Consider the following 27,783-nt stretch of genomic DNA (forward strand, 5'->3'; position numbering starts at 1 on the left):
GACGGCGTCTTTGCGACGGCAGTTCTCGCTTGACGGCGAGGAAGCCGGAAGCCGCCGCCGCCGTCGTACCCTCCCCGTCCCGCCCGCCGGGCGCCGCCGGAGGTTGACAGGTCGAGGCGGGGAGGCGGCGGCGGCACAGCCGGACGCCCGACACGGAGACCCCATGGGGAACGCTCCGAGTCACAGCAGTGAAGACGAAGCGGGTGCCGCCGGGGGAGAGGGCTGGGGCCCGCACCAGGACTGGGCTGCGGACGCGAGCGCCATCCCCGGCTCGGGCCCCGCGGCCCCAGCGCTGCCCCCCGCCGCCGCGCTGCTGGAGCCGGCCCGACTGCGAGAGGCGGCGGCGGCGCTGCGGCCCGCGCCGCCTTGCGAGTCTCTGGTGTCCCGGCACCACGGCGCGCTGTTGCGCTGGCTGGAGGAGCGGCTGGGCCGCGGCGAAGAGGCCGTCACCCTGGAGCAGTTCCGCGAGCTGCTGGAGGCTCGCGGCGCCGGCTGCTCGGGCGAGCAGTTCGAGGAGGTCAGGCCGGGCTGGCGGGGGCGGGGCGAGGGCTGCAGACCGGCTCGCAGGTCCGGGAGGGGGAGGGCAGCGCAGAGCGCTCCTGGGACCGTATGGAAAGCCCGGCCTCGGCCGCCCTTGGTTGGAGGACCTTGGCAGGCTCTGCTGTGTTCGCATCCTGCTGGAGCACCGGCGTCTGTGCTGCTGCCTGACGCCAGGTCGGCGGCGGCCCGCAGGCCTAGGGATGGGGGGTGGGGGGTGGGGGGTGGGGGTGGGATGGTGGCAGCGAAAGCCATCCTGTTTCACCGACTGGAGGGATTGTATGGATGCCCTTCTGGATCCAGTGTGGGCGCCTGACAGATGTGGCGGGAGATGGCACGTCCCGGAAGAGCTTCCATTCTAGCAGCCATTCTCATCACACAAACATTATCTTTTCCAAATACACATTTGTTTTCAGTTAGTTGAAGGCCCATGTTTTAGACTCGTGGAAATCTGCGTGTAACCTGGGACTGATAGGCATATGTCAGGTTTCCTGCCAGTACTTGCAGTTATACAGCTTTTGGCATAGTCCCCAACATCATCTTTATTGAATCATGAACAGCAAGTTGATACCTCAACAACATATATTTTTTTCTTTTTCTCAGAAGGGTTGTTAGGAATTGTACGTTTCACTTTACAGTTAAATAGAGGCCTGATCCAGGGTTCCCGATGGCTCGTTGGCAACCTAAGACCTAGGACTCAGATCTTTTTGATTTATTTGTCTTAATGTCCCACTGCCTGCTTCTTGGGACCCTATTTCTTTAACTCCACAGAGTTATAACAAAAAAGATACTTCGTTTTTGAAAATGAGTAAGCCATGTAGAATCCTCATTGTCAGTGAAGGATGAGTATATAAAGCAGTAAACTGACAGATGCTTGTAATGCCATTAAAAAGTGATGTCCACTTCACAACCAGAGAAGGCTTTTAAAATTTCTTAAGAATGTTTCCCTGTATGTGGTCAGAATTCAGATAATATGGTTTGTATGTTTCTTACATTTTCCTTAAAAAAATACCTGTAAGACATCCCAGTTCTTGAAAATGTGGTTGTACGACACAGTGAAGGGTCTCCATATATATTTTTTCTTAATTCCAAGAGTCCACATAATACTTTAGTCTTTAGGTCTAGGTGTATTAAGAGAAAATGAAGTGGTTCCAGAAAGAGCTGTGTCGATCTGTTGAAGGAGTTGGGACATTTCAAAATTGTCCAGAAGGGAATGGAGAGAAACAGTATTTAACTTGAGAGTGTCTGACAGGAAAAGAGCTACAGGCAGAGTTGATGGAGTCCTATAATGTAAGGCCAAGAAGTCCTTAAGGTGTGGCCCAGAAATCACTCAAGGGCTGTGATATTGTTCATTGAGCAAATATTTGTTGGACATATACTGAGTGCCAGGCACTTGGATGACAGTAAACAAAGTAGATACTTGCTCTTAAAGAGTGTGTAGCACTGAAGGAGACTCAAGTGAACTCAGCGGTTATAGATGTATTACCCTAAGGAAAGTGTAAGGAAAAATATGCCAATATCTAACCTCACCTAGGAAGTCAAGTAACATTTCAGCTCAAAGAGGGATAACACATAAGGAGCAGAAGAGTTAGCAGTGTTTCGGGGAGAAGGAATCACATGCACAAGTCGGAGTTCAGAGAGTGGAGAATCTGTAAGAACAGTGTGTTGTGTTAGGGTTAGGCAAAACTGCTTCAAGGGACAGAGAGGCCAGTGCATCAGTGGTTTAAATAGTAAACAAGCTTCTTAAGGAAAAGTCCAGGTGGGTGATCTAGGTTGACATGGCAGTTTCAGTCATTGGGGACCTGGCTCCATCCATCTTGTGCTGTCATCCTCCACAGACACCTTCTACCTAGTGACCCAGATGATTTCTTCAGCTTTCACTTTGTGCATTACAACAGTAGGAAAGGGCAAAGGGAAGGAAAGGGCCAGGCTCACCTCCCATTGGCTCAAGCCCAGGGACATGGTGACACTTAGCTGCAAGGGGGGCTAGGAAAGATTTTTATTCCACGGCCATGTATTTAGCTGAAAAATCAGGATATGATTACTGAGAAAGAGGAGAATAGATACCGGGTTACAGTTAGTGTGAAACACATGGCTAGGTCCCCGAATGCAGAAGGAGGAGAGCAAGCTAGAGAAGTCGGCAGGAATCAGGTCATGAGGAGTCCTTTGCAGCCTCTGTTATGTAGGAGTCTGAAAACTGGAGTTTTAAGCAAGGTACAAATGCTCTGGCTATCTTATGGGGAACTGGTGGTAGGAGGCTACAGTGGATCCAAGCAGATCGGTTAGGAAGCAATTATGACAGTTCAGGTAAGACACTAGGTGGCTTGTGCTGCGGTGGTCGCAGCCAAAATGGCATGAATAGTTGTGAGAGCTATTTAGGATGTAGAATAAGCAGTCCTTGAGACTAACATGTGAGTAGAGGATTAGAAGCAGAAAGGGATGAAGGATGACTCCAGCATTACTGTCTTAAGCAATTGGAAAGATGACAGGGCTGTTTATTGAGAACAGAAGCCCTTTCAGGAAGTGATGATCTGGAGAGGGAAGATGAGTTTGGTTTGGCCATGCTGAGCCTAAGGTGTCCATGGGGCAGCTAAGTGAAGGGATCTCTCAGACTGTCGGGTGTATGGGCCTGTAGAATCCTAGGAGAGAAGACTGCTTGAGATAACAGTGGTCTGTTTGTTCATTGGGGTTTCCTGAGAAATATCCACATTGTTTCTTCCTACTACGATGTGTGTGTGTGTGCGTGCATGCGCACACATGCTCTGTGAGAACTTAAATCCCTTGCAGGGTGTTTGTAGACTGTTGAGCATAGTCATTCAGGTCATTCAGCCACTGTAACTGAGGAAATATATGGGGAGAAAAACCTGAGTGGTTGTACCTTCCTGGTATCACAAGATCACAGTGGTCACACATGTGGCAAAAATAAATATTTAGGAGCTGTAAGAGCAGCAGTAAGAACTGGTGACTTGTAAAATGTTTCAAGTTTGTGTTTTATTTTTGCAAAAATCCCGGGGCCATCTAGAGCTGTGCCATAGGGTGTGAAGTATCCATGCACCAAATTCATGGATACACACATGGAAGTCTTCTTTCACATCTGTATAACTATCTCCCCTCACTCTCTAGGGTGTGTTCAAATACTGAGCGTCTAGTGATTTAGGCTGATGGGTGACGCCAGCCACCACACCGAGGATGACACTGAAGACCCTGTAAGGTTTAGGGACTCAACTTCAGTAAGATGGGGAAGTGAGTTCTGGTGTTAACACTGCAGTGTGTCTTCTGACTCCAAGTTCTGGACCCTTCCTGGTTTAAGGACCTGGTTGGTTCTTTGGGATTATTTCTCTTTAGTCTCATCATTTTTTTTTTTAGTTTTAATTCTTTAATTTTCCCCTACATACTAAGGGAGGCCTGGCAAGAATAATTCAAATTTGAGAAAAAGCATCATGTATTTTTCTTGAAGCCTTTCACCTTTATTGGATTTGGTGCGGGGACAGTTGGTGCTCGGTGTGGTGCTAAAATCTGGTGACTTGCCCTTCCTGCTTGTTTAGCACTGGTTAGTTGAAGAGAGCAGGCCTGTCTCTATGTGAAAGCTTAGCTAGGGTTTAAACAGCTGATGGGGATAAGCGCATAGTGGTTGTCCTGTCCATAAGCATGGAGTCATTATACAGTGAAGTGGCCAAGAAGATAAATATTAGCCCAGTGTGTGTCTCCGTGCTCTAAGGTAAGTCTGTCCTTTGATATGAGTAAGTAGACACTTTTGTGGTCTTAGTTAATTTTACATGTAAGCTTGTGAAGATGTATCATGATTCTTCAAGTTTAAGGGTTTTTGTGAAGTGATAATAAAATGTCTTTATAGTAGCTACTAAAATGATGAGTTAATTCCCTTCCTTCATTTGATGAGACGTAGCACAGTAAAGCAGGTTACTTACCGTTATCATCAAAACGCTAAATGGTTCTGGGCTTCATGTTCTTGCCCTTGCGCTCCCGCTGTGCATTTCCGTCTGTCCACCCAGGTGTCTTGCCTTCACATTCCCGTGACCTTAGTTGCTTGAGATGGTATCCTAAAGAAGTTGCTGGAATCGTAATATTGATCAAAGTCTGAAGATTTATTATTTTATAGTGTGGTATACCTTTTCTTGTGGTAGGTGTGGTCCATGCGGATGGACTCTGATTTGGTCCTAGGGAGCGATATCTAATTGACTTTTATGCAGAAGAGGAATAGATTTAAATCCCTTTTTGATATCAGAGATTAGAGATTCCGTGTTTGTGCTCATAGTACAACATGCTTCTAGAAAATTATGTAGAATCTCAGGCAGGAAAAGGTGCTGAACAGAGGATGATGGAGATGGCTTTCAGGAGAGAATTGGAGAGGAACAGGTCTTACTTTATTAATTTGCCATACTAGCTCTGGGTCTTGCTTTGTGAAATTCATGGGGTTTGTAAAGCCTGATGGCAGGACATTATTATGTATTTGCTTACTGTTTGGGCACAGTTGTGGCTCACAGCCAGTGCTCACTAAGGTTCTTCCCCACAGGGCCTCTCAGGTTGAGTTAGCAGATTGATTATGGTGTTGGCCTCCTTCTCCAGCTTTGTACTTGATATTCAGTCTGTAACCTTGTCATATAGTAAGGTATTTTTTGATGTTTGAGGAAATAGTTAAAAATAGTTTAGAGAAAACTTTAAAAAGGTTCTTGGTCAGTGTGTGGTTTAGAGGAAATTTAAAGAAAAATAAGATTTGTCTTTATGTCAAAAGTATTAATTAGCTAGTTTAGAATAGCTCTGAGCCCAAGAACTATGCAAATAGAATTCTGCATATGTGTTTTCTACTCTTTGAAGACAGAGTATGAGAGACTCGTGTCTGTGCTGGAAAGACCAAGCAGGCCACCAGCATCACTTGCCCTCTACTTGGAGCCTGCAGAGACTCCCTATGTATTCCTCAGAATGGGCTAGAGCCCGCAGGCTGGCCTGTCTCCCTGCCTGACCTCATCGACCTCCACTCCTCTGCTCAAGCCCTGCTCCCTAGCCAGTGGGACACCTGCCTGGTCCCACACGTGGACCTTGTTTCTCTCAGCTTTTCAGCGTTGCCCACCTTAGCACCATCGCTTGGGCAGGACCACACCTTTCTTGTGACATGATTCAGGTGTCTTCTGTATAATTCTGTTTCAGCCCCACACTTGAGGTTCTTGTTTCCTGTTCTGTACCCATTATTTGGCATTTAGAGTGCACTGTCTGCTCTTGTTCTGCAGGTAGGCTTTGAGGCCCCCACCCACCTGCCTGCACTGGCCCAGCACAAAGAAGCATTCAGTAAGTGATGGCCGTTAGTGGTGATGAGACAGCATAGGAGAGAAAGATGCTGGATGAATTGGAGGTTATTTTGACCCTGTGTGCTTTGCTATGTCGGGGATGATGGTACTGGCTTCTGGAGATGAAGAGCTGTAGAGGAAAGGCCACAGCTCCGTTTTACATTTCCTTGATTTCCTGAACACTACTTCATCATGTACTGTCTTACTGTAGAAGCTTCAGTGGCTCCCCATTGCTTTTAGAATCAAATGTTAGACTAACCTTTAAGTCTTCATACCTTTCCATTCTTACCTCCTGGTGCTTTTTAGCCAGCCAAGCCCAGGCACAGTTTCTCATACGCATGGGGATTTTGTCCTTGGCTTCCTTACCCCCCTGTGGCTCTTTGCTCCATCCTAACCCCTCTTCACTTTCAGGGACCACAGAGGAGCATTTCATAGTAGCGTGGAATTTGGGAAAGGCTTCACCAGACCAAGGCTTGAGAGATTAGAAGAATTGCCAGGCGAAGGAAAGAAGGGATACAGCTGAAAGGTGTAGCATGGGGGCGCCTCGATGGCTCAGTTGGTTGAGCGTCCAACTCTTGATTTTGACTCAGGTCATGATTGCAGCAGGGTCGTGAGATTATGCCCTGTGTGGGGCTCCGTGCTCCATGTGCAGCCTGCTTGGGACTCTTTACCTCTGCCTCACCTCCCCCCCTGCATGCACACGCGTGTGTGTTCTCTCTCGCTCGCTCACTCTCTCTAAGAAAAAGATACAGCATGTGCAAGTTGGGGTGAAAGAGTGTCACAGTTTGAGAATGGTACTCCTTTGTCAGTCTAGAGTCTGAATTGGAGGGACCTTAGTAACCATTGCATGCAATCTGTCCCTGCCCCTTGCCCCAAAAAGGAGTCCCTCTTGTAATATCCTGGACAGCTGTGTAGTGAGTCTGTTAATGGTATCTGTGAGCTTGTTTTGTAAGTCTCCCTGTTCCACTGTTCTTCTTTAGCCTAAGCTTAAGACCTGGGCCCTGGGGTCAAACTGCATGTGGGAAAATCATGGTTCCACCATCCTCAAGCCATGTGATTAACTCACACAACCCCTCTGTGTGTCTCCCTGTCTCCTAAAAGATGAGCATGATAGTGGTGTCTACCTTGTATAGTTAGCATGAGGAGTAAATGAATTAGTTCATGTTGAGCATTTAGAGCAGTACCTGGCACACCCTATTCTCTCTGTTTGAGCTCTGCACTAGGATGGTTTATGTCATCTTCTGTGTCACAGCCCTTTCAGTACTTCACGTAGACATAAATGCAACACAGTCTCACAAACAAGTAAACTGAGGCGTTAAGTGGAGAGATGAGCCTCTCAGCCAGCAAGTGGCAGAACTGGGACCAGATCCAGATCTCATATGCATCTTGTTTCTCCCAGGTTGAACCAGTGTACAGCCTTCGTTGTGAAGCCTGATGTGTGTGTTCTGCTGGTTTGTGCCCCTGTTCTGGCGTGTGATGATTTTGGTACATTCTCGTGTGTACCATGGTCTTGATCTCACTGGTGACTAAGGAGGTTAAGCAGGAATGGTCTGAGTGCTGTCATGTATTGCCCTTGGGCTGGAGCAAATGGGTGGAAGTCTGGAGTCAGCCAGTCCACTTCTCTGCCTCTTGTCTGCAGGGTGGACCATAACAGCCTCTAATGAGATTATAGTAACAGTTCTTTGCAAGTTTACTAGGTACATTCTTGTTCGCGAGACCTTTGGATCTTCACAACAAGCCAGGAGAGGGGGTTTGTGCAGGAAGAGGGGTTGAGACTTAAGGGCCCAGGGTCTTGTTCCAGGCTTCACAGGGAAGTGGTGAATCTGGCACCATCCTTGAATCCAGACTTCCCGTCAGCCTGACTGGGTGACACTTTTTCTCTCCCATGCTGCACGGCAGAGGGCCTGCACTCACTCGAAGAGTTAGGGCGTGGATGGCAGAGCACATGAGTGGGTGAGGTAGGAAGAAGCCTGAATCAGGAGAGGAGGAGGAAGATACAGTAGGCCATGTTACTGTCTGCATGGAAATGGACGTTAGCTCCATGGACATAGGGGGCATTGCTCTATTTTTAGAGAGGAAGATCGACTTCCTTCATTTTGCACAGTTAGAGCCAGACCCACTGTATTCAGTTGGGTTTAGGGCCCCACATTCCAGGCTGTAGAGTTTTAAACTGTTGGGGATCTATTTAGTGAGTGTTAACTTGCATGTAAAACATGAAGCAGAATAGAGTGGAATAGAAAATATCAGGATATATTGTATCTGATGAAAGAAAGTCTTATTTCTTGAAACTTTTATATCAGCATTACACAGGCATCATGGAAATGTGTGTTTTTTTTTTTTTTAAGATTTTATTCATTCATGATAGAGAGAGAGAGAGGGAGAGAAAGAGAGAGGCAGAGACACAGGCAGAGGGAGAAGCAGGCTCCGTGCAGGGAGCCCAACGCGGGACTTGATTCTGGGTCTCCAGGATCACGCCCTGGGCCAAAGGCAGGTGCCAAACTGCTGAGCCACCCAGGGATTCCCTGGAAATGTATTTCTTATAGTGGCTCAGCCAGTGAGACTTGAGAGGCACTGCTCTGAGGTTGTGTCTGGAGGGTCCCAGAGAGGGCAGCCAGCATGGGAATGAGACTAGAGCCATTGCCATTAGAGATCTGGTTGAGGGAGACCAGGGCCTGGTGATCACTGGTGTCAGTGATTGGGGGGCTGTCTTGGGGCAGAGGGGTCTGGATGTGTTCTGAATGGCCCACAGTGATGACATTAGGGAGGTACATTGCCATTCATCATACAGAGAAGAGAGTTGTTGCTGTCAGAACTGGCCAGAAGACATGAGCTTCCCATCACTACAGTGTCACAGAGACACTGCAGAAGGGGTTCAAAGCTACGGGAAGGCACGTATGTTAAGAGACTGGTAGGTCCATTCCAGTTTCAAGGTTTATGTAGATATGAAAAAATCAGCCTTCTCCACCCTTGATATTCTCCAGTGGGCCTGTGGTGCTGTTACTGTGCGAAGGAGCTCCTCAGCCTGATGGGCCAGGCTTTCTATCCTGATGTCTGTCTCTCCATTGACTGTTCTGCCCCCGCGCCCGCCACGCTGAGCCAGTAGGCGTCCATGTGGTCTTTCACACACTCGTGTCTATACCTGCGTTCTGGCCCCTCCTGAGGATGGCTGTCCCATCTTCCTTTGCCCATGAATTCCTGGTTATTCATTAAAGCTTAGCATGAGGGTTGTTTTGTCAGGCCCGGGTTCGCTGAATGTCCGTCCCAGTCCCTTTGGGCTTCTGGCATCTGGAGTTTGTTAGCTCGAAGCATGCTGGCACGTAGTGCAGGATCCCGCATCATACCAGGATTCAAATCCAAGCACCGTTATTTACTGGTATGAATCTTGTGACCTTGAACAAAATACTTGACCTCTCTGCACCTCACTAGTAAAAGGGCAGTAGTACCCTCCTTTAGGGTTGCTGTGGAAGCTAGGAGTCGGTCAAGTGAGGTCCTTGAGCTCTGCCTGGAGCTTAGTAAATACTCAGAAAACGTTAGGTACTGTAGTTGTTTATGCTGTAGTTCTGTTGTTATAATTATGATGTATCACATTGGTGCTGTTGGTTTACAGATCTGTCTTCTCCCAGGCGGTGAGGATTTGGGAGGGTAAGGACCATGCCCTGTTTATTTTATTTTATTTTTTTAAAGATTTTATTTATTCATTAGACACACACACACACACACACACACACACAAAAGCAGGCTCCATTGCAGGGAGCCCAACGTGGGACTCAATCCCAGGTCTCCAGGATCAGGCCCTGGGCTGAAGGCGGCGCTAAACCACTGAGCTACCCGGGCTACCCCGCCCTGTTTATTTTAATACGCGCAGAGCCAAGCTTGGGTTCAGGTATATAGTGGCTGCTTATTAGAGAGTGTTGAGTGAGTGCACGAGCAAACTGGATTCCATGAAGTCCTATGAAACAAACTATGTGTTAAGTGTTACTGTAAAAATCTGTACATTTCTTTAAGGACAATTTCCAAGTGTTGGGAAGTTACATATTTATTTAGTGAAGCTGTTAGCAATGCTGATTTTTTTTTTCCACCTAAAATGTCTTTGTTTTTGTTTGTTGGAAAATTCTTTTTATTGTATTCATTAACTATTGACAAATGAACAGAATCTTTTTTAAAGTAATTTTTAATATAATTTTTACTTCATAAAGATTTTACCAATTTATTTGAGAGAGTATGAGTGGGAGGAGGGGCAGAGGGAGAAGCAGACTCCCTCTCCCTAAGACTCCCCCACTTAGGGAGCCTAAAGGGCCTCAATTCCAGGACCCTGAGATCATGACCCAAGGCAAAGTCAGATGCCCAACCGACTCTGCCCCCCAGGCACCCCCTAAATTAAATTAAATTTTTTTGAGAGAGACAATATGAGTGTGGTGAGGGGAGGGAAGGAGCAGAGGTAGAAGGAGAGAGAGATTCTCCAGCAGACTCCATGGTGAGCACAAAGCCCAGTGTGAGGCTTAGTCTTACAACACTGAGATCATGACCTGAGCCAAAATCAAGAGTTGGGTGCTTAACCCAGTGAGCCACCCAGGTGCCCTTGGAATCTTTTTATAATAGCAGAAACGTCACTATTTTTATAGCCTTGTTTCTATGGAATTCTTATCAGCAGTCAATGCAGGAGTTGGGAAGCAGAGAGCTCTGAAAACTCGGGAAGCAAGTAGGAAGTTTGCAGGAGTTTTGGTGGACACAGGACTTGAGGGCCACCTTGAGGTTTAGAGAAACTGAGTCTCAGGTGTAAGGCTAGTTCTGTGGGAACATGGGCAGGAGGTGCTGTTAGAGAATGAGGAGCTTGGAGACAGATTCTGTGCCGGGGATCTCCAGATCGCTCGGAGCCCTGGGGCTTCTCGGAGCACACAGAGGAGTTGTGAAGAGCTTATTAGCTCTGGAGCCTTGGATTCCAGTCCTAGCTGTGTGACTTCAGACAAGTTACCTGAGCCCTCCGTGCTTCTAGAAAATGGGGAGGTCGGTAGGAAGTACTACTGCTGTGAGGAAGGATAAATGGTATTTTGCGCAGGGCTCGAATATTAGTTCAGAGCTTCCCACACCGTGTGTCATCCCAGCTCAGTGGGCGACAGCTGCCCCCCTCCCCTCAGACCTGGGGCTGTACATACATCACTTACTGAGCTGGCCTGTGGACAAATGGGGGAAGGGGCTGTTTTCTCGTCCTGTGGTACTCACGCCTTGAGACAGACAGACGGAAGACAGAGGCTCTGCTTCCCTTCTGTCTCCTCCCACTGCTTCCACTTTTTTTTTTTTAAGATTTTATTTTATTTATTTATGAGAGACATGGAGAGAGAGAGACAGAGACAGAGTCACAGGCAGAGGGAGAAGCAGGCTCCATGCAGGGAGCCCGATGTGGGACTTTGTCCCGGATCCCGGGATCACGTCCTGAGCCAAAGGCAGATGCTCAACCGCCGAGCCACCCAGGCATCCCTGCCTCCGCTTTTATATGAAGCTTGTGCTTAAGATTTCTTCATCTTTAAGATTCCCCTTCGTTATTACAAAAGCAATGTGCAGATTGACATGTTAAGCACTGTTAAACAGGTGTTTCTTCTTTCAAGTCTTATTTTGTCTACATTCATATAATATTTTCACGTTTCTGTGCCTGAGATGTTTTGTACTAATGTGGGAACTGCATATTTGCTTTGTTTAAAACTGACATGAGGGGCACCTGGGTGGCTCAGTTGGTTGGGTATCAGACTCTTGGGTTTTGGCTTGGATAGTGGGATTGAGCCTTGCATTGGGCTCCCTGCTCCATGGGGAGTCTCCTTGGGATGCTCCCTCTCTCTTCCTCTTGTTGCCCTCTCTCCCTCTCTCAAATAAAATAAATAAACTTCTTTTTTAGGAGATTTTACATATTTGAGAGAGAGAGAGAGAGATTGAGAGAGCACCAGCAGGGGGAGGGGCAGAGGAAGAAGCATACTCCCCAATGAGCAGGGAGCTCGATGCAGGACTTGATCCTAGGACCCTGAGATCAACCTGAGCCAAAGGTAAATGCTTCACAGACTGAGCCACCCAGGCCCCCCTAAAATAAATAGATCTTAAAAAACCAGCACAAAGCTACGTGAGACCAGCCTCTCTGCAAAAGGTACCCTTTTGCAGCCTACTTTTCTCAGTCCGTGGTCCTCCCCTTTCTGTCGGTTCCCTTCTGTGTCATCTAATACCCAGTCCATGTTCATATTTTTCCAGTTGTCCCAGAAATCTTTTATGGTTGATGTATTCACTGTGTGAAATGTTTACTTAGAGAGGAGGAAGTATTAGGCTACTTACAAAAGTTGTAAAGCTACCTATCCAGTATATCCCATGCTTGAAGTGGACACTCAGAATTGTTTATTTTCATATATTTGTTTCTCACATGGTACCAAGCCCACGAGGCTGCTGGTGCTAAAGGCCCTGGTCATCTGCAGTCCCACCCAGGGTCGTGCTCTACAGGAGCCCTCACTGATCACCTCCTGCAGCCGGCTCATTCATGGTGTACCTGCGTGTCACCAGACAGCGTGCTTACCTTACTCTTAGTTTTCAGCTTTAGACTTTATCCATGCTGTTCCCACTGCAGAAAGAGTCCATTGTGGTCTGACACCTTCTTGTCCTTTCCACATCCATACGTGTCCTGTACTGGCAGATTTGTGTCACAGTTGTTTAGACCCCCCTGGTGCGTATGTTCTTGTGGGGATGTACACAGCTGAGCCGTGCAGTACTCCAGGACTGCGTTCCCTTTCTATGCATCTTTTTATTTTTTCTGAGGTTAACGATGAAATTGGTACTTTTCTTGTGCTTAATTTTCTGGTCTTCTAGCATTAGTTTAACCCCAGACTCTGTGCCACTTGCCTGAATCTCTTCTAACACATGCACTGTGTTCAGGCACACAGTCCCTCACTCGTCTCCTCAAGAGCCTCTGATCCACTGCCCTCTGCGCTTGGGAGTTCTTGAGGTGTGCTGTGCACATGCTGCCTTGGAATCTGCAGCCATGGGGGATGCATTTTCTTTCTTGCTTTGACCAAATTCTTCCCTTTTCTTGGCCTGTTCTCTATCCCGATGACTGCACCCTCTAGGAGCTTTCTGATTAAGAGAACACTAACTGGTTCATAGAGCCCTGCGTATATGAGAATGCCTCTCCGCCTCTGTTGCAGTTGGTGGTGTTGTGAGTGTGTATTAACCTCCGAGTTAGAGAGAGTCCCCATGAATGTGGGAGGCCCGCTGCTATTCCAGCTCCTGTGTAGCTGCTGAACAGGCCCTGCCTCCTGACCTCCGACATGGACACTATCTTCTTCCTGGGAGGAGAAACCTCTCTTGCCCTCTCTTGCCTCTAGCTGTGATGAAATCTCATTATGATGGGCTTTTGTCCACCGTGGATGGTATTCAGCATCTTCAGTTTCAAGGCTCACATCCTTCATTATCTTGGATCCTAAGAATTGTCATTTCTCTCCCTCCCTTTTCTGTTTCCTTCTCTGGAGCTCACCATGTCTGGATCTCAGGCTCCTGGACTGGTGGTCTTCTGGATGTTTTCCTCTTGTGTCCATCAGTGTGTCTTTTTGCTCTACTATCTGGGCACTTTAGTCAATTTACCTTCCAACCTTTTGAGATTTATCTTCCCAGATCTGTTGAGATTTTCATTTTGCTGTGATATTTTTAACTTTCAAGAGCTTATAAAAGCATCTGAAGAGATTGTTTTTAGGCCCCTGGTTTTTCATGACATCTCAGGGTCCTTTTTTATTAGGTGGCAGTGCTGCCGACTCCTCTACTCCAAATGTACTAAAACACTAGGTCATACACTTTAAAAGGGTGAATTTTATGGTATGTGAATTACACTTCAGTAAGGCCGGTATTAAAAATGTCTTTTAAAGTATTTCTCTGAAGATGTTAACAATAATCTTTTTGACATTTTCTTCTCCTTTCCTTGCTTTTTCTGTTTCACATGAAGCCTTTCCTTAAATGTCCAGTGGTCCTGGGCTAGCCACTCATACTAAAGACTGGGGGACTCAAGAGGTGGATGCTCTTGTGCCTCTGCTTGGTGATGGCTGAGCCTCCCTGAAAGGTGAACTTGTTGGTACCTTTGATGGGGAGCCCTCCAGTACTAGTGTCTCCAGGCCTGTCCTTGTGGCTTGTCTGGTTCCCCAGAGGAGACCTCTCCTGTCTCCTGCCTGGAGGGTGAGACTGGCTGCTAGCATTCTAGGAGCCCTAGCAGAAGGATGAGTCTCATAAACCTTTACCCTGTAAGCACTCGTGCTTGGTACTTATCGTCCAGAGACTCTACCACCCTCTCAAGGGAGTCAACCCCTCAGGCTTCTGATTAGAGAGAGATCTGGGGGTTGTCTATATTTGTTTATTTTAATGGAAATTTTTAAATATAAGAAAATAGAGAGACGCCTGGGTGGCTCAGCAGTTGAGCGTCTGCCTTAGCTCAGGGCGTGATCCTGGGGTCTCGGGATTGAGTCCCACATCAGGCTCCCTGCAGGGAGCCTGCTTCTCCCTCTGCTTGTGTCTCTGCCTATCTCTCTGTATCTTTTATGAATAAATAAATAAAATCTTAAAAAAAATAAACATAAGAAAGTAAAGATAAGCATAGAATGTTCTTGTTTGCCATTTTCCAACAGCCACCAACTCAAGGCCAATTTTATTTCATCTAAACCCCACCTATTTTCTCCTCCAAATTATTTTGAAGCAAATCTTTTCCATCCAGAAGTATTTTATTTCATCTATAAATGTTTCCTTAAATATCTTTAATAGATAAGAACTCTTTTAAAAAAATACACAATCCCGCTACTACCCTTTCCCTTCAAAACAAGAACACAAACCCCAGTGATTCCTAAAGATCATCATTACAGCCAATTTTAACTGCTTTTTAAAATAGGCCGCTCACTGATTATGTCCCCTCTCCATGGCACCTGTGGCTGCCACGTCCTGTGAAAGCTGTTGGGGTCCTGCACTCAGAGCAGCCTGTGTCTTTGCTGTGCCCAGTGCCAGCCCAATGTCCCACTCTCTTGTGGGTGAGTGACCTGCACTGTTCCTCCATCTGTTCTCCAACTTTCAAACTATTGTTGCTGTTGCGTGATACAATGTTGTCGTTGTCTTGGCTCTTAGATAAAGATCCCTTCCTAATACTGTCTTAGGGGGACTTGAGGAAGTAGAGGTATATGCATTGGTTTGCACACTCTTTGTGGCTGCTTGTCCAGCTTCCTTCTCGTGACAGCCCATCGCAGGCACCTGCTCCTCACCCTGAATGCCTGCACCCCAGGATCCGTTCTCACAGGCAGGGTCTTCTTGCCACCACCATCTCTTTCCTCTGATCCCTTCCATTTCATTTCCTTTAGGTGTGGAGCTTCCAGACTGGGTCTAATCAGAAAAGAACAGGCTGATCAATTCTCTCTCCTTCTGAACATTGTTCTTTGAGCGGTGTAGCCTTGGATCCTATTAATTTTTCGATAATCTTGTCAGGTTAAGGAAGGACAAATAGAATGCTGCGTCTTTCCGTTGCCTGAACTCTGCCCCCCATCCTGTGTTCATGCCCATGGTTTTTGGAGCCGAGTGTAGGAATTTGCTCTGTTCCTATTCAACATCGTGTTTGGAGGTCTGTGGTGGAAATAGGGTCGGTCCTGAAACCTCAGTGGGACCTCCCCATATTCCATGAGGGAGAGAAATAAGGAAAAGACAGCAGTATGTATGTATGTATGTATGTATGTATGTATGTATGTATTTATTTATTTATTTATTATTTATTCATGAGAGACACAGACTGAGAGAGAGAGGCAGAGACATAGGCCGAGGGAGAAGCAGGCTCCCTGTGGGGAGGCCAATGCCGGACCCAATCCCAAATCCCAGGATCACAACCTGAGCTGAAGGCAGGTGCCCAACCACTGAGCCACCCAGGTGTCCCAAGGCAGGAGTTTTAATGAAGAGTGAGGATTACTTAAAAAAGAAGGTGGGAGACTCCTGAGGTACTTCATGGTGGGGGATGTCTGTGAGTGATTGGATCAGCAGGGAGAAAGAAGCCACTGATCGGGGAGGGATTGCGATCCAGGGAGATCAGGCTGTTGCCAGGCAAGGAAAGTCTCCTGAATGTGGGAGGGGCTGGTGCCAGGGACACAAGAGAGGGTAGCAGTGCAGGTTAGACAGGAGACAGGGCACTTTGTGCTCTGATGTGCTTTCACTGTATTGGGCTCTCTTCAGATGTGTCCTCATCCAGACAGCATCGGGGGCTGATAATATTTGTTCCGTCTTTCAGATCAAGGAACTTGGGCTTTGGGAGGTAACAGAATGTGTGGGAAGTCACAGAGCCTGTTAGTGACAGAGCAGGCTTCAAACTGAATCCCATACTATACCCAGTTCCCCAGACTGCCCGATACCTGCAGGGAGCAAGTTCAATTATAAAGGTTAGTGGAAAGAGCTGTGTGAATACCCAGTTCGGTCTTGTGTCCAAGGTGGGTTTGAAAGGAAAAGCCCCAGGAACCTGAGGTGCTACTTTAAGTCAAGTCTCTGGTGGTAGCTTTATGTATGACACTTTGTAACTGGCTGGAAAATGTTGCCCTGGTTGCTTTCTGTAATTATTTGGAGAAGGAGATTAATCTCTGGAAAGAGAGGTTATAACACTGTGTGTCTCTGTAGTGACACTTATATATATTCTCTGTAGAGTGCAGTGACTTACTGTCCTGAGCTTGTTTATTCTCTGAGTGATGTAAATGGACTCCTTCCCCAACCACCACCAGGACACTGGCAGCAACAAAGTATCTGGATTTGGAACAGACGTGATTTTATTATATCACTTATGTTGTAGGCCTTTGCCCAGTTTGATGCTGAGGGCGATGGTACTGTTGATGCTGAGAACATGCTGGAGACCCTGAAGAATTCCAGTGGAGCCAATCTCCAGGGGGAGCTGAGCCACATCATCAGACAGCTGCAGGCCTGTTCTCTTGTCCCAGGTAAGGCTCTCATCTGAGTGTCGAGGACCACAGAGTGCTCTCATAGGGCCGACGTGAATGCTGCTATCCCACAGGTGAGGCGAGGCCAGCGGGAAATAGATGTGCTTCTCCACGAGTCTCCATAAAGCACACAAACTGAGTCATTGTTCCAGGTAGTCACCTTCTTGTGTTCCCAGTAGAGTGACGCTTGAACAGCTCTACCTTCCTCAGTGGACCTCTTAATTTCACCCTCTCAGGAAGCTGGTCCTGGCCTGAACCGTATGTTCTCTCAGCATCCTGCATTTGTCTTTTGCCTCATGTCACCACTGTCATTAATTATCCTCTTCTCTGTGTTTGTCTTTAGTCTTAACACTGTGAGCTCCATGAGGGTAGTGAGCTTTTATTTCTGCTGTGTCCTCACATTTAACACATTTTTGGTATGTGGTAGACATCCAGTGGGTTTTTTGTTTATTAGAAAGCTATCACTCTGAAATTTAAGTCATAATAAAAGTAATATAAAATTAAGTAATACTTCTTTTACATGGTACCTATGAAAAAACTTTGTGTTTATGTAATGGTTTCTTCTGGGGACTCAGAAGACAGAATCGAAATTAAATTACTCTCTTTTTTTTCCAGTGAGAAAACAGTTGAGTTTTTGAAAGGAAAAACTTTGCATATCATCCTTTTAGCCTCAGCTTATCTCAGAACTTTTCCTACTCCGCAGTTGGTGTTGTAATGCTTAGCGCAGAGCCTGGCAAAGCAGCAGTGGAGGCAGGTAGACTTGCTAGATGCATAAATGTACGTGTTTGCCCTTGACCTCTGTGGCTTGCTGCGGAGGCCATGCTGAGCTAGGGAAGGATGACGTTTGTATATTAATGAAGAATGCAGATTTCCATCCTTCCTCAAAATGTCTTTAATTATGTAATCTTTATAGAGCATTGTAGGTGGTCCATACATGTGAACTTTTTTCCTACTCTCATGGCAGTTAAAATTATGCTTTGAATTATGTTAGCTAAATTACATCTTGGCATTTATGTATTACTCCCACTTTTGTGTTACCAGCACATGGGTAGCTTCTGGAGCTTTATGTGGACACTTCAGACTCATGTTTGGAAGGAGAGGAAGCAGGGAGACCAGGGGACCCACCTGAGAGAATACTTACTGCACGGCTGCTCTGGGTGGCTGGGGGAGGTGAGTTAGGTTAGAAGAACTCGGGGTTTGGATCCCGAATGGTTGTATACCAGAGTTGTGACTAGGACCATCTAGTCAACATTTTCTTTCATCACTCAGCTTAAAGAAATTGCTTTATCATGGTCTTAGCTTGAACCTTGGTGAGCTGGGCTGGCCTGTCTCCTGGGATTGTTTCCTTGTCCCTCTTCCTAAGCAAGATCAGAGCTTGTCCCTTTCTTACATCATCGCTCTGGTGCGTAGTGTTTGCCAGACTTGCTGCTCGCGTCAGCCTATAAAGAAATGTTTCCGTTAGAAAAGTCTGTGCTTCCACCTGGGTCCTGAGCACATGGGTGTGCCATCAGCAGTGTCATCACCTCACTGCTGCCGTGGGGTCTGCCATGGAGGAAAACTTATACACGGATGGCAACAGGTGGCACGCATTTTTGAGTCCTGGGGAATCGAACTTGTGTCTCCAGGGTTTGTCTGGGGGGTGTCATCAGGATGGGGTGATGGGGTGCTTCCAGCGCACAGTTCTCCTCATCCTTGTGTTCTATCTTAAAAATCAATGTGAAAGGATGCCTGGGTGGCTCAGTGGTTGAGTGCCTGCCTTCGGCCCAGGGCCTGATCCTGGAGTCCTGAGATTGAGTCCCACATCAGGCTCCCTGCGTGGAGCCTGCTTCTCCCTCTGCCTGTGTCTCTGCTTCTGTCTGTGTGTCTCTTGTGAATAAATAAATAAAAATCTTTTTTTTTTCTTTTTTTTTTTTTTAAATAAAAATCTTAAAAAAAAATCAATGTGAAATTTTAGTCTTGGATATAACCTGTTTGTTTTACACTTAAAATAATTTCTCCTGAGGCTTCTGGAGTCTTGCTTGAGGTGCTGCTTACATGGGGTGTTCATTTTGTGAAAGTTCATTGAGCCATACACATATAATGTAGGCACTTTTTGTTATGTCTGATATGATCATTAGAAGTTCTAGCAACAGAAAAGAAATTCCCCCCAAATCTGCAAGTATATCTAAGCCCCAGGAGAAGCTGCTGGGTTTATCCTCTTCTCCCTTCACATGGGGTTACAGGCACTATGGTTCCTGTATATACATGGTAGGTTATGATGGACTGTGAAAGGGTTTTAGCCCAGGGTAGACATCCTGTGTTTTGTGTCTCCATAAGATTACTCATGTTAATGCCAGACAAAGGGGAGCCAGGAGGGCCACTCAGGATGTCGGGGGCGGTCAGTATGAACAGGTGATGTTGAGGCCAGAGAGACACACAGAACCGGCTGACTCCACAGAGCCATGCTGGAGGGGAAGGTGGGATAGTGGAGGAGCACTTGAGGGCAGAGCCTTATCTGCTATGCAATGCCACCAGGAATCCTGGGCAAGGCAGTGGCTGCGTTATCATAATCACATCTTACATAGTGTAGTGTAAAAACTCTCTAATGCGATAAACTGTATCCTAGTCGACATGCTATATGCAAAGCTTGTTTAAAAACTTCTAGTTGAGGGATACCCGGATGGCTCAGTGGGTGAGCATCTGCCTTTGGCTCACGTCTTGACCCCAGGGATCGAGTCCCACATCGGGCTTCCCGCAGGGAGCCTGCTTTTCTCTCTGCCTATGTCTCTGTCTCTCATGAATAAATGAAATTTTTAAAAACAAAAACAAAAAAACCCTTCTAGTCAGTATTTCAGAGCTTATACATTTTAAAGCTTGGATTGAAATAATTTATTGTAAGTCTTCTAAAATTCTATGAAATTAAAATTTTTACAGATTTTATTTTGAAGTAATCTCACCAGGCCAATGTGGGGCTCAAACCCACAGCCCTGAGATCAAGAGCCTCACGTTCCATGACTAAGCCAGCCGCCACAAAATTAATTTTTAAATTGAGATTACCACTGGTTCATTTCATTTCATTTCTTTTCTTTTTTTTAAAGTAGGCTCCATGCCCAGCCTGGAGCCCAGTGTGGGGCTTGAACTCATGACCCTGAAGTCAAGACCTGAGCTGAGATTGCTAAGAGTTGGACACTTAACTGACTGAGTCACCCAGGTGCCCCCGCCACTGGTTCATTTCTTAAAACTTGTTTAGATTTTTACATGATGAAAGCTGAGAATATCAATGAAGATTCTTAATGGTTGCTTTTAATTCAGCCAATTCTGATAGGCCACTAGGCAGAGAGTGTGGGAATACTATTGTGGTGGGTTCCTAAAAACACCAAATATGGGTTTTGTCTGCCCAGGTTTCATAGACATATTCTCAGAGTCCAAGGAGGGTCTGGGTGTGCACGCATCCCTGATCCTGCGTTTCCTGCACCGCAATCGGCTCTCCGGCATGGCCATCCCCTGCCCCATGCTGGACCACTGCAGTAACATGTGCTCCATGAGGGCTTCTGTTCTGAAGGAGTCTTTGGACCAGCTGGTACAGAGAGAAAAGGGTAAGTGTAAGTGTGTGCTGGGGGCTCCTGCACATGTTCTGTCATTGTTTCTTCCAAATGCAGTATAAATGAGGTCTTCTCCCTGCCTTCCTTTCTGAAAACTGGAACAGTAACCAGTTTGTAGCTTAAGAATGTGATCTGCTTACTTGTTTTCGTCTCTCCCCCTGCCCCCCTCCCCCCTTCACATTTTGCTCAGATGTGACTTCAGGGAGGTCTTCCTCATTACCCTACCTCTCATTACCCTACCTCATTACCCTATCTAATTAACGCCCCTACCCCACCATTTCTCATCTTCTGGTCACTATCACCTTTGTAGGTTTCATGGTCTCAGTGGCACTTATTATTTGAAGTTGTGACATTATTATTTCTTTGCATTTTGTCTGCCTTGTTCATGTTATTATCCTTAGCACCCAGAACTGTACATGCCACGTAGAAGGTACTCTGTAAGTGGTAGTAGAATCAATGAGGAAAGCCACTACACTCAGTCTGGACTCACTCAGAAGTTGATAGTGTGGATAGACAGGTCCATGGAACATAATAGAGTCCAGAAACAGACCCGTGGAATACAGGACCAGATATAGTCAGCTTTGCAAATGGATGGAAAGGCAAATTAGTCAACGAGTGGAATTAGAGTAACTGGCCAGCCTTTGGAGAAAAAAATAAAACAGATTCTTTACCTCAGTTCCATTCACTGAAACCAATTTCAGGTGGATTAAAATGTTCAACGGCAAAGAAACTGTAAAGTACCAGAAGAGAGTAGTCCTAGTGCACAACTCTTGATGGGAGACCTTGGTAAGCAAGACTTAGAGAGCCGGAAACTACAGGAGACTAAGACTTGATGCAACTGAAAGTACAGCAGAAAATATCATAAGCAGAGTCAAAAGCTGAATGATATTCTAGGGAACAAAAATACATTTTGTAACATGTTGCAACAGCCTGGATTTTTTACTAACTCTGATCTTGGACACTTACTTAACTCTCTGTGCCTTCGTTTCCTCATCTCTGAACTGAATTAGTACCTAGAAAAAATATGGAAAAGTGCCTGGCTCACAGTAAACATCCCCTGTATGTACATGTGTATATGCGTCCTATAGCATACAAACTGGTAAGAAAGCTTGTGACCCAGCAGAATGTAGATGAGGATAGGACTGAACTGCTCTCAGAAACACAAAAGGTTTATAAAATCTCACACGTAATTAAAGAAATATAAATTTAAACTGAAAGATACCATTTTCTTCCCTGTTGTGGTTTTGCAAATACATCATTAAGTATTTTACCACAGAGGTCCTGGAGCAACCCTTGGCCAATGTCTGCTTTATATGGGTTCTTGGGAAGGCGATTTTTAAGGAATACTTATTTTTCCAGGGCCAAAATACCAAGCATATTTATGTTAGATATTTTAAATGATCCTTTTTTTCCCCTTTGTGAAAGAGATGTCATGTGATAGAATTTGATTTTCCCTGTAGAAAGTCCTGGAGATCTAACCAGAAGCCCAGAGATGGATAAACTCAAGTCAGTAGCAAAGTGCTACGCTTACATAGAAACATCCTCCAACCCTGCAGACATCGACAAGATGACAAATGGAGAAACATCATCATACTGGCAATCAGATGGCAGTGCTCGCTCACACTGGATTCGGTGGGTGGTGTAACACCAGTTGAGAGTCCAAGAAAATTACCCTCTTGCTTTCTCTTGTCTCATTAATGCATTAAATTATTTTCTAAATTTTAGAATACTTTCTACTTAACTGCTTGATTTTTTTCTTATTGTGACTATTTGTGAAAATGCATTAAGAATAAAGTAAAGGAAAAAAAAATAAAGGGAGAGACGCCTGGATGGCTCAACAGTCTGAGCACTGCCGGACCGGTGGTTGAGCATCTGCCTTTGGCTCAGGGCGTGACCCAGGGTCCGGGATGGAGTCCCACATCAGGCTCCTTGTGGGGAGCCTGCTTCTCCCTCTGCCTGTGTCTCTGCCTCTCTCTCTCTCTCTCTCTCTCTGTGTGTCTCTTATGAATAAATAAATAAAATCTTAAAAAAAAAAACAAGAATAAAGGGAATTATATGAAATCATGCTACCTGGTTCATGTATTCATAAACATGGATAATTCCTCTACTTGGTATTTTAAGGTAGAAAATAGTGTTTGACTAGTATTTTATAATACTGATTTCAAATCTTTTTCACTACTTTTTCAGAAAAATTAATATCACAAGGGGCAAATACTTTTCTTATCTCAGATGTGATTTTACCTTTTAAGATCCTTTCCATGCTTTTAAAAAATCTGTATGCAGCTGTCTTGGCCAGTTTGGCAGATGAGTAGGGAATGGGATGACCAGGAACCCTGGGGTAGAATTGATGGCAGTAAACTGGTATTTATAGAAGTTTTGAAGCTGCCATCTAAATTGTCACCTGTCTCTTCGGAGAATGGGCTAATTTCGGTTGGTGAAAATAGAAATAATTATCTTGTTTTCTCATAGAGAGTATATATGACCTTTGGCCATCTAATTTATAGATGAGGGAATATATTCAGTTCTCGAGGTTTAGAATTTACTTTTTGCCAGGTAAAGTGATTTTTTTAGGATGTTCATATTGTACTTGCTTGCCTGTACTGATAGCTTAAAAGGGAATGTGAGGTTAATCTTGAATGGAAAGAAATTTTACAGACATGACATAAGCAGAAGCTCATAAGGACTTTGAAACTCATAACATTTCAGGTTGGTTGTTTTTAGGATCATGGAGATGGGACCTGTGAATGTGGCCCATGACAACCTGTATAAACATTTGTAGTCTGTGCTCCCTATGTTTTCCAGCTTAAAGATGAAGCCAGATGTTGTGCTTAGGCACTTGTCCATTGCTGTGGCTGCCACTGACCAGAGCTACATGCCGCAGCAGGTGACGGTCGCCGTGGGCAGAAGTGCCAGCGATCTTCAGGATGTCCGCGATGTGCACATTCCCAGCAATGTCACTGGCTATGTGACACTTCTGGAGAACGCCAACATTAGTCAGCTGTGTGAGTCAGCCCAGATGCTTGTCCTTCTATTAAGGGGACTGGATGGCAGGTGGTGGGGAGGAGGTTGATCAGTGGGAAGACCTCTAAAGTGGAGAAACCGTCAGATTTCCTTGGGAGGTTGATTTGCTTCTCGTGATGCACATGGGAGTAGCCATTATTTCACTTTTATGGTGTTGTAGAGGGTTATAGAAGCCTTTTTTAATTAAAAGTATTTTATTCTTGTTTCCTTATTAAAAAAATATGGATTAACAGAAATTATTCAAAATCTCATTACCTAGGGATTGTCACTGTGAATATGTTAGTATGGATCCTTCCAGAACCTTTCTTATGTGTGTGTGGTTTACACACATGCACATGTTTTAGGATAAAACATAGGGTTAAGTACATGAATTTACAAGAATGGTGATATTCTTTCTGTGCTGTCGTTTAATTTTTTTAGCACATTGTCAGACCATGTGTTCTTGCACACCTTTATTTAGTGATGTAAGAATTTGTCTTTATTTTAACCAGCCCTTTATTCTGGGACATTCAGTTTGTTTCCATTTTTATACAATTATAACTTTGCTTCACACCTGGCATTTTGGAAATAATCACAATTCTGTGATTTCTTTCCAGGCTTTTTGCATTCAGGGAGCCGGGATGCTTCATGTTTTGTCTCATTTCTCCTAAGCTTTCCTGGGCCAAAAGAAGTGTTCTTACTTTGCTCAGAGGAACTGAGGCCTAGGGAGGTAGAGTCTTTGTGTCTCATCCCTGGGCAAAGCAGTAGTTAAACTCCTGGAGTAGACGCTTGCTGTCTCACACTGTGCTGCTCCCTTCTCTCAGTTGTGTGCTTTTGAACTTGTCACCTCCTCCTCTCCAACCCAAATAAGAAATTGTGACAGCTCTTAAAAGTGAGTCATGCCTGTGTCATCTATTTGGACTTGATTATTAAAAATAAATTCTCACAACTGCTGTGAGCCAGCTATTGTTTAAATCAAAATTTCAGAACACTATCAAAAATTCTAGACATTTTCTTCCTGTGTATTTAATTGGGATTTAAAAAGTGATCTTTGTGTTAATTTTCAAGATGCATCAATTCCTAAGAAACTTTGTGATGGAAAGGTTTAAGCCACCCTTACACTTACATGTTATTCTTAGGACTCCTAATTTTGGTGATGCTTATCTGACAAACTTATATGCTAGCTCCATTGTACACATTATTTATTTCTTGCTTCAAAGTATATTTCAGAATTTTCTTTTCAAAATGTGAATTACTATTTTGCTTTTAGTTGGGAGCCTAGCATTTGCTGAACTGAAGAAGTTAATCCAACACTGAATTTGTCGTTTGCGCTTGACAGATGTCCAGATTAACATAAAACGTTGTCTTAGCGATGGATGTGACACTAGAATTCATGGTCTGAGGGCTGTTGGCTTTCAGAGAGTTAAGAAGTCTGGGGTCTCCGTGTCAGATGCTTCTGCAATCTGGTACTGGTCTCTGCTGACCTCTCTGGTGACGGCGTCCATGGAGACCAACCCTGCCTTCGTCCAGACAGTGCTGCACAACACGCAGTAAGTCCCCCTCTGCGCCTGACCCTGAGACTCTGTGGCTTAGCCCTGGGCACCTGGGTGTGTCTTGTCTGCTCTCAGCTCCCGTTTTGGGATGGGGGTCACAGGCGCCGTTCTGTTCCTCACCCATGGGGCAGGTTGCTCACGTTCATGGAGCACTTTGTATCAGAGACAGCACCTTCAGATGCTGTGCATTATTTACCTACTCACATTGTGAAACATGTAAAACTTACTCCTGTGTCACCGATGAGGGTCCTGTGACGCTCCCCAAGGCGTGTCACCGGGCAGGGTTGCACCCCTGGGAATCACGCCTTGGAACTCAAGGTTGAGTGAGAATCTTTTCACTAATGAGGGAGATCTTCTCAAAGATACTAAACAATTTATTTTTAAATGTAGAGAGCACTTTTGAAAATAAAAATTAAGAAAGTAAAAGTAAGTTAAAATGAAGTAAAAAATTAAAACTTCATTAAATTTAAATTTAAAAAAATTAAACATTAAAAATCTAAAGAAACCCCCCAAAACCTTTTAGGGCAAAAAGCCACAGTGGTAACAGCCAAGACAAAAAGTAGTGACATGTAACCTTAAAAGCAAGGAAGTACTCGTGTTATATTTAAGTTCAGTCCCTGAGAGAGAGATTGCTGATAGGGTTCCCTGGATGTCCTGTGAGAATGTTTGTGGTTGCTGTTAAGTGAACCTTTTCCTGTGGGCAGGCCACATATGGAGACCCATATTTGTCCATACTCCTCTGTCATGCTTCCTGTTTAAAATTGTTTTAAAAACATCGATTAGAAACTTGGAGAAATATTGCCAGTACAGTACAAACAGCTTTTATTTCCTTCTGAGCCACTTGAGAATGGTCTGCAAACCTGGTGCCCAGTCGTCCCTGAGTATACAAGTGTGTGTTTCCTGCCAGCAGGGAATGTTCTCTGCCCCTGTCTAGCTCAGGAAGTTCATGGGATGCACAGTGCTGTCATCTAGGCCTCAGGTCCCCTTTGGGTCTCTCACATTGTCCCAGGAATGACCTGTGTAGCAAAAGGACCCAGGCCACACTTTGTGTTTCGTTGTCATGTCTCCTTAGTCTCCTTCCGTGTGGACCAGTTCCTCAGTCTTTCCTCTATGTTAAGACTTTGAGGTTAATGAAAATTATTTCTAGGAGTGTTGTTCAGTTTTGGTTTATCTGATGTTTCATAATGATTAAATTTAGGTTTTATGTCATTAGCAGGAGTATCACAGAAAGAGGATGTGTTCTCATTGCATGTCCCGTCAGGTGACCCACAACGTTAGAGTGTCCTCTGCTAGTTCTGCTCATATTAACTTTGACACCTTGAAGGAAGTGGAGTCTGCCAGATTTTTCCATTGTAAAGGGATTTTTTTTTGTCTTGGTATAGTAAGTATTTTGTGAGGATGTGCTTTGAGACTGTAAATGTCCCATTCTTCCTCAAACTTTATATGGGTGTGGACTCATGGTTTCCTGTGGGTTACATCACAGTGTTGATGTCTAGAGTGGCCCAGATTTGGCCAGTGGGAACCCCATTAGCCTGGTTCACGTGTCCTTTTGACATGTCCTCAGCAGCTTGGAACGCTTCCTTACTTTCTAGAACAACAGAGTATCGCAGGCCTGCCTTGAATGCTCCCTGTGTTAGTCCCAGAATCAACCATTGTTTCTGAGGAGTCATTATCCCTTTTAGTGGAGAATGATATTTAGGAATGAAACACAGGGAGCTCATTGCAGGTGGGGTATTGCATATCTCAGGCCCTCTCAGTGGACCCCATGAGGAAGTACGTGTTGTACATACGTAATATGCACATGTGTATAATATGCACATTGTGTACGTTACATACATTTACAGCCATATTCATTTCTGTGTCTTTGGTGCTGGAGTTTGCAGCGATACTCGGTCCTGATCCAGCACCAGTGTTCATTCTAGTTTTCTCTCTGTAATTGCACCTCCCTTCTCTGATGATGAGAAAACTGCTGCCCACCCCCCTTACCACATTTACTTATTTAATTAGTCCTAATCAACGTAAGCAGTGTTCCATCTCCCATGCCCTCACCTGGACACTCTCCTCACCCGACTCCTGCTCCAGCACCATTGGCAGGGCTTCTGCAGGGCTGTCCTTGTGCACATGCTCTGCTGAATCCCCTGGATCCCCTGGCCTGGCACCAGGCCGCTCTTCTGGGTTTGCAGTGACCCTGGTGGGCCATCCCGTGTGCAGATCCTCTCTCACGGTGCTCAGCACCCCATCAGGGGCCACCATGCTGCCATGCCCTCCCACCCAAACACACAAGTGCCTGCCTTATGGACTGAGCTTTCAGGAAGGGGAAGAAGGAGAGCTCTCTACCTTATTTTTGTGAAGATATGTTGTTGAGGAATGGATATATATAAAGTTTGTATATCTAAACAGTTGTAATTGTTAATCTGCAATTATGTTTTTACTCCTCATGTTTAAGTATCGGTGATCTAAAGCTACTGTAGAATTTTTTGAAAAATTTTCAGTGAGGAAAAATAAAAAAATTATGAAACAAAATTGTTTACTTGTCTTAGTAGAAATAGATCTGGTCAATCACTGCATGCTCATGTGCAGTGCTGAACTCGCAGAGCAGCTGCATTTGGTGTGGCTGCTGTCCTGCATGGCTCCTTGTAGGGCAAGGGAAGAATGAGAGCAGAGGGAGGCTGACACAGTATTGGCTTTATCTTAGTGTCTCTGTCTTGAAATAGAAATAAATTGTTCGAGGGATTCTCATTATTGTTACCATATAATTGACTGTCAGTTGTAGAACTTTGAGTTATTTTTTGTATGCCTTTAAGTTGTTCACAGTGGACTCACTCACCCAGCACACTTGCTGGCATAAAGGAGG

At 45.3% G+C, this 27,783-nt stretch overlaps 1 protein-coding gene across 4 annotated transcripts in view; it reads left to right on the plus strand.

The window, feature by feature from the left end:
• Nucleotides 1-36: 36 nt before the first annotated feature.
• Nucleotides 37-27,783, plus strand: part of ZZEF1 (zinc finger ZZ-type and EF-hand domain containing 1) — a 100,930-nt gene continuing 73,183 nt past the window's right edge. For 2 of the 4 annotated variants that reach the window (XM_077893192.1, XM_077893193.1), the window contains exons 1-6: nt 37-517; nt 16,651-16,795; nt 20,176-20,370; nt 21,837-22,008; nt 23,179-23,378; nt 24,716-24,926. In XM_077893192.1, coding sequence (XP_077749318.1) covers nt 164-517; nt 16,651-16,795; nt 20,176-20,370; nt 21,837-22,008; nt 23,179-23,378; nt 24,716-24,926 — 1,277 coding nt within the window. In that variant the 5' untranslated portion in view covers nt 37-163. Of the gene's footprint in view, nt 518-697; nt 715-16,650; nt 16,796-20,175; nt 20,371-21,836; nt 22,009-23,178; nt 23,379-24,715; nt 24,927-27,783 lie in introns of those variants that run through there. The other 2 variants (XM_077893194.1, XM_077893195.1) reach the window with 2 other exon arrangements.

This window comes from Canis aureus, chromosome 3, assembly GCF_053574225.1.
Source record: "Canis aureus isolate CA01 chromosome 3, VMU_Caureus_v.1.0, whole genome shotgun sequence".
Lineage (NCBI taxonomy): Eukaryota > Metazoa > Chordata > Mammalia > Carnivora > Canidae > Canis > Canis aureus.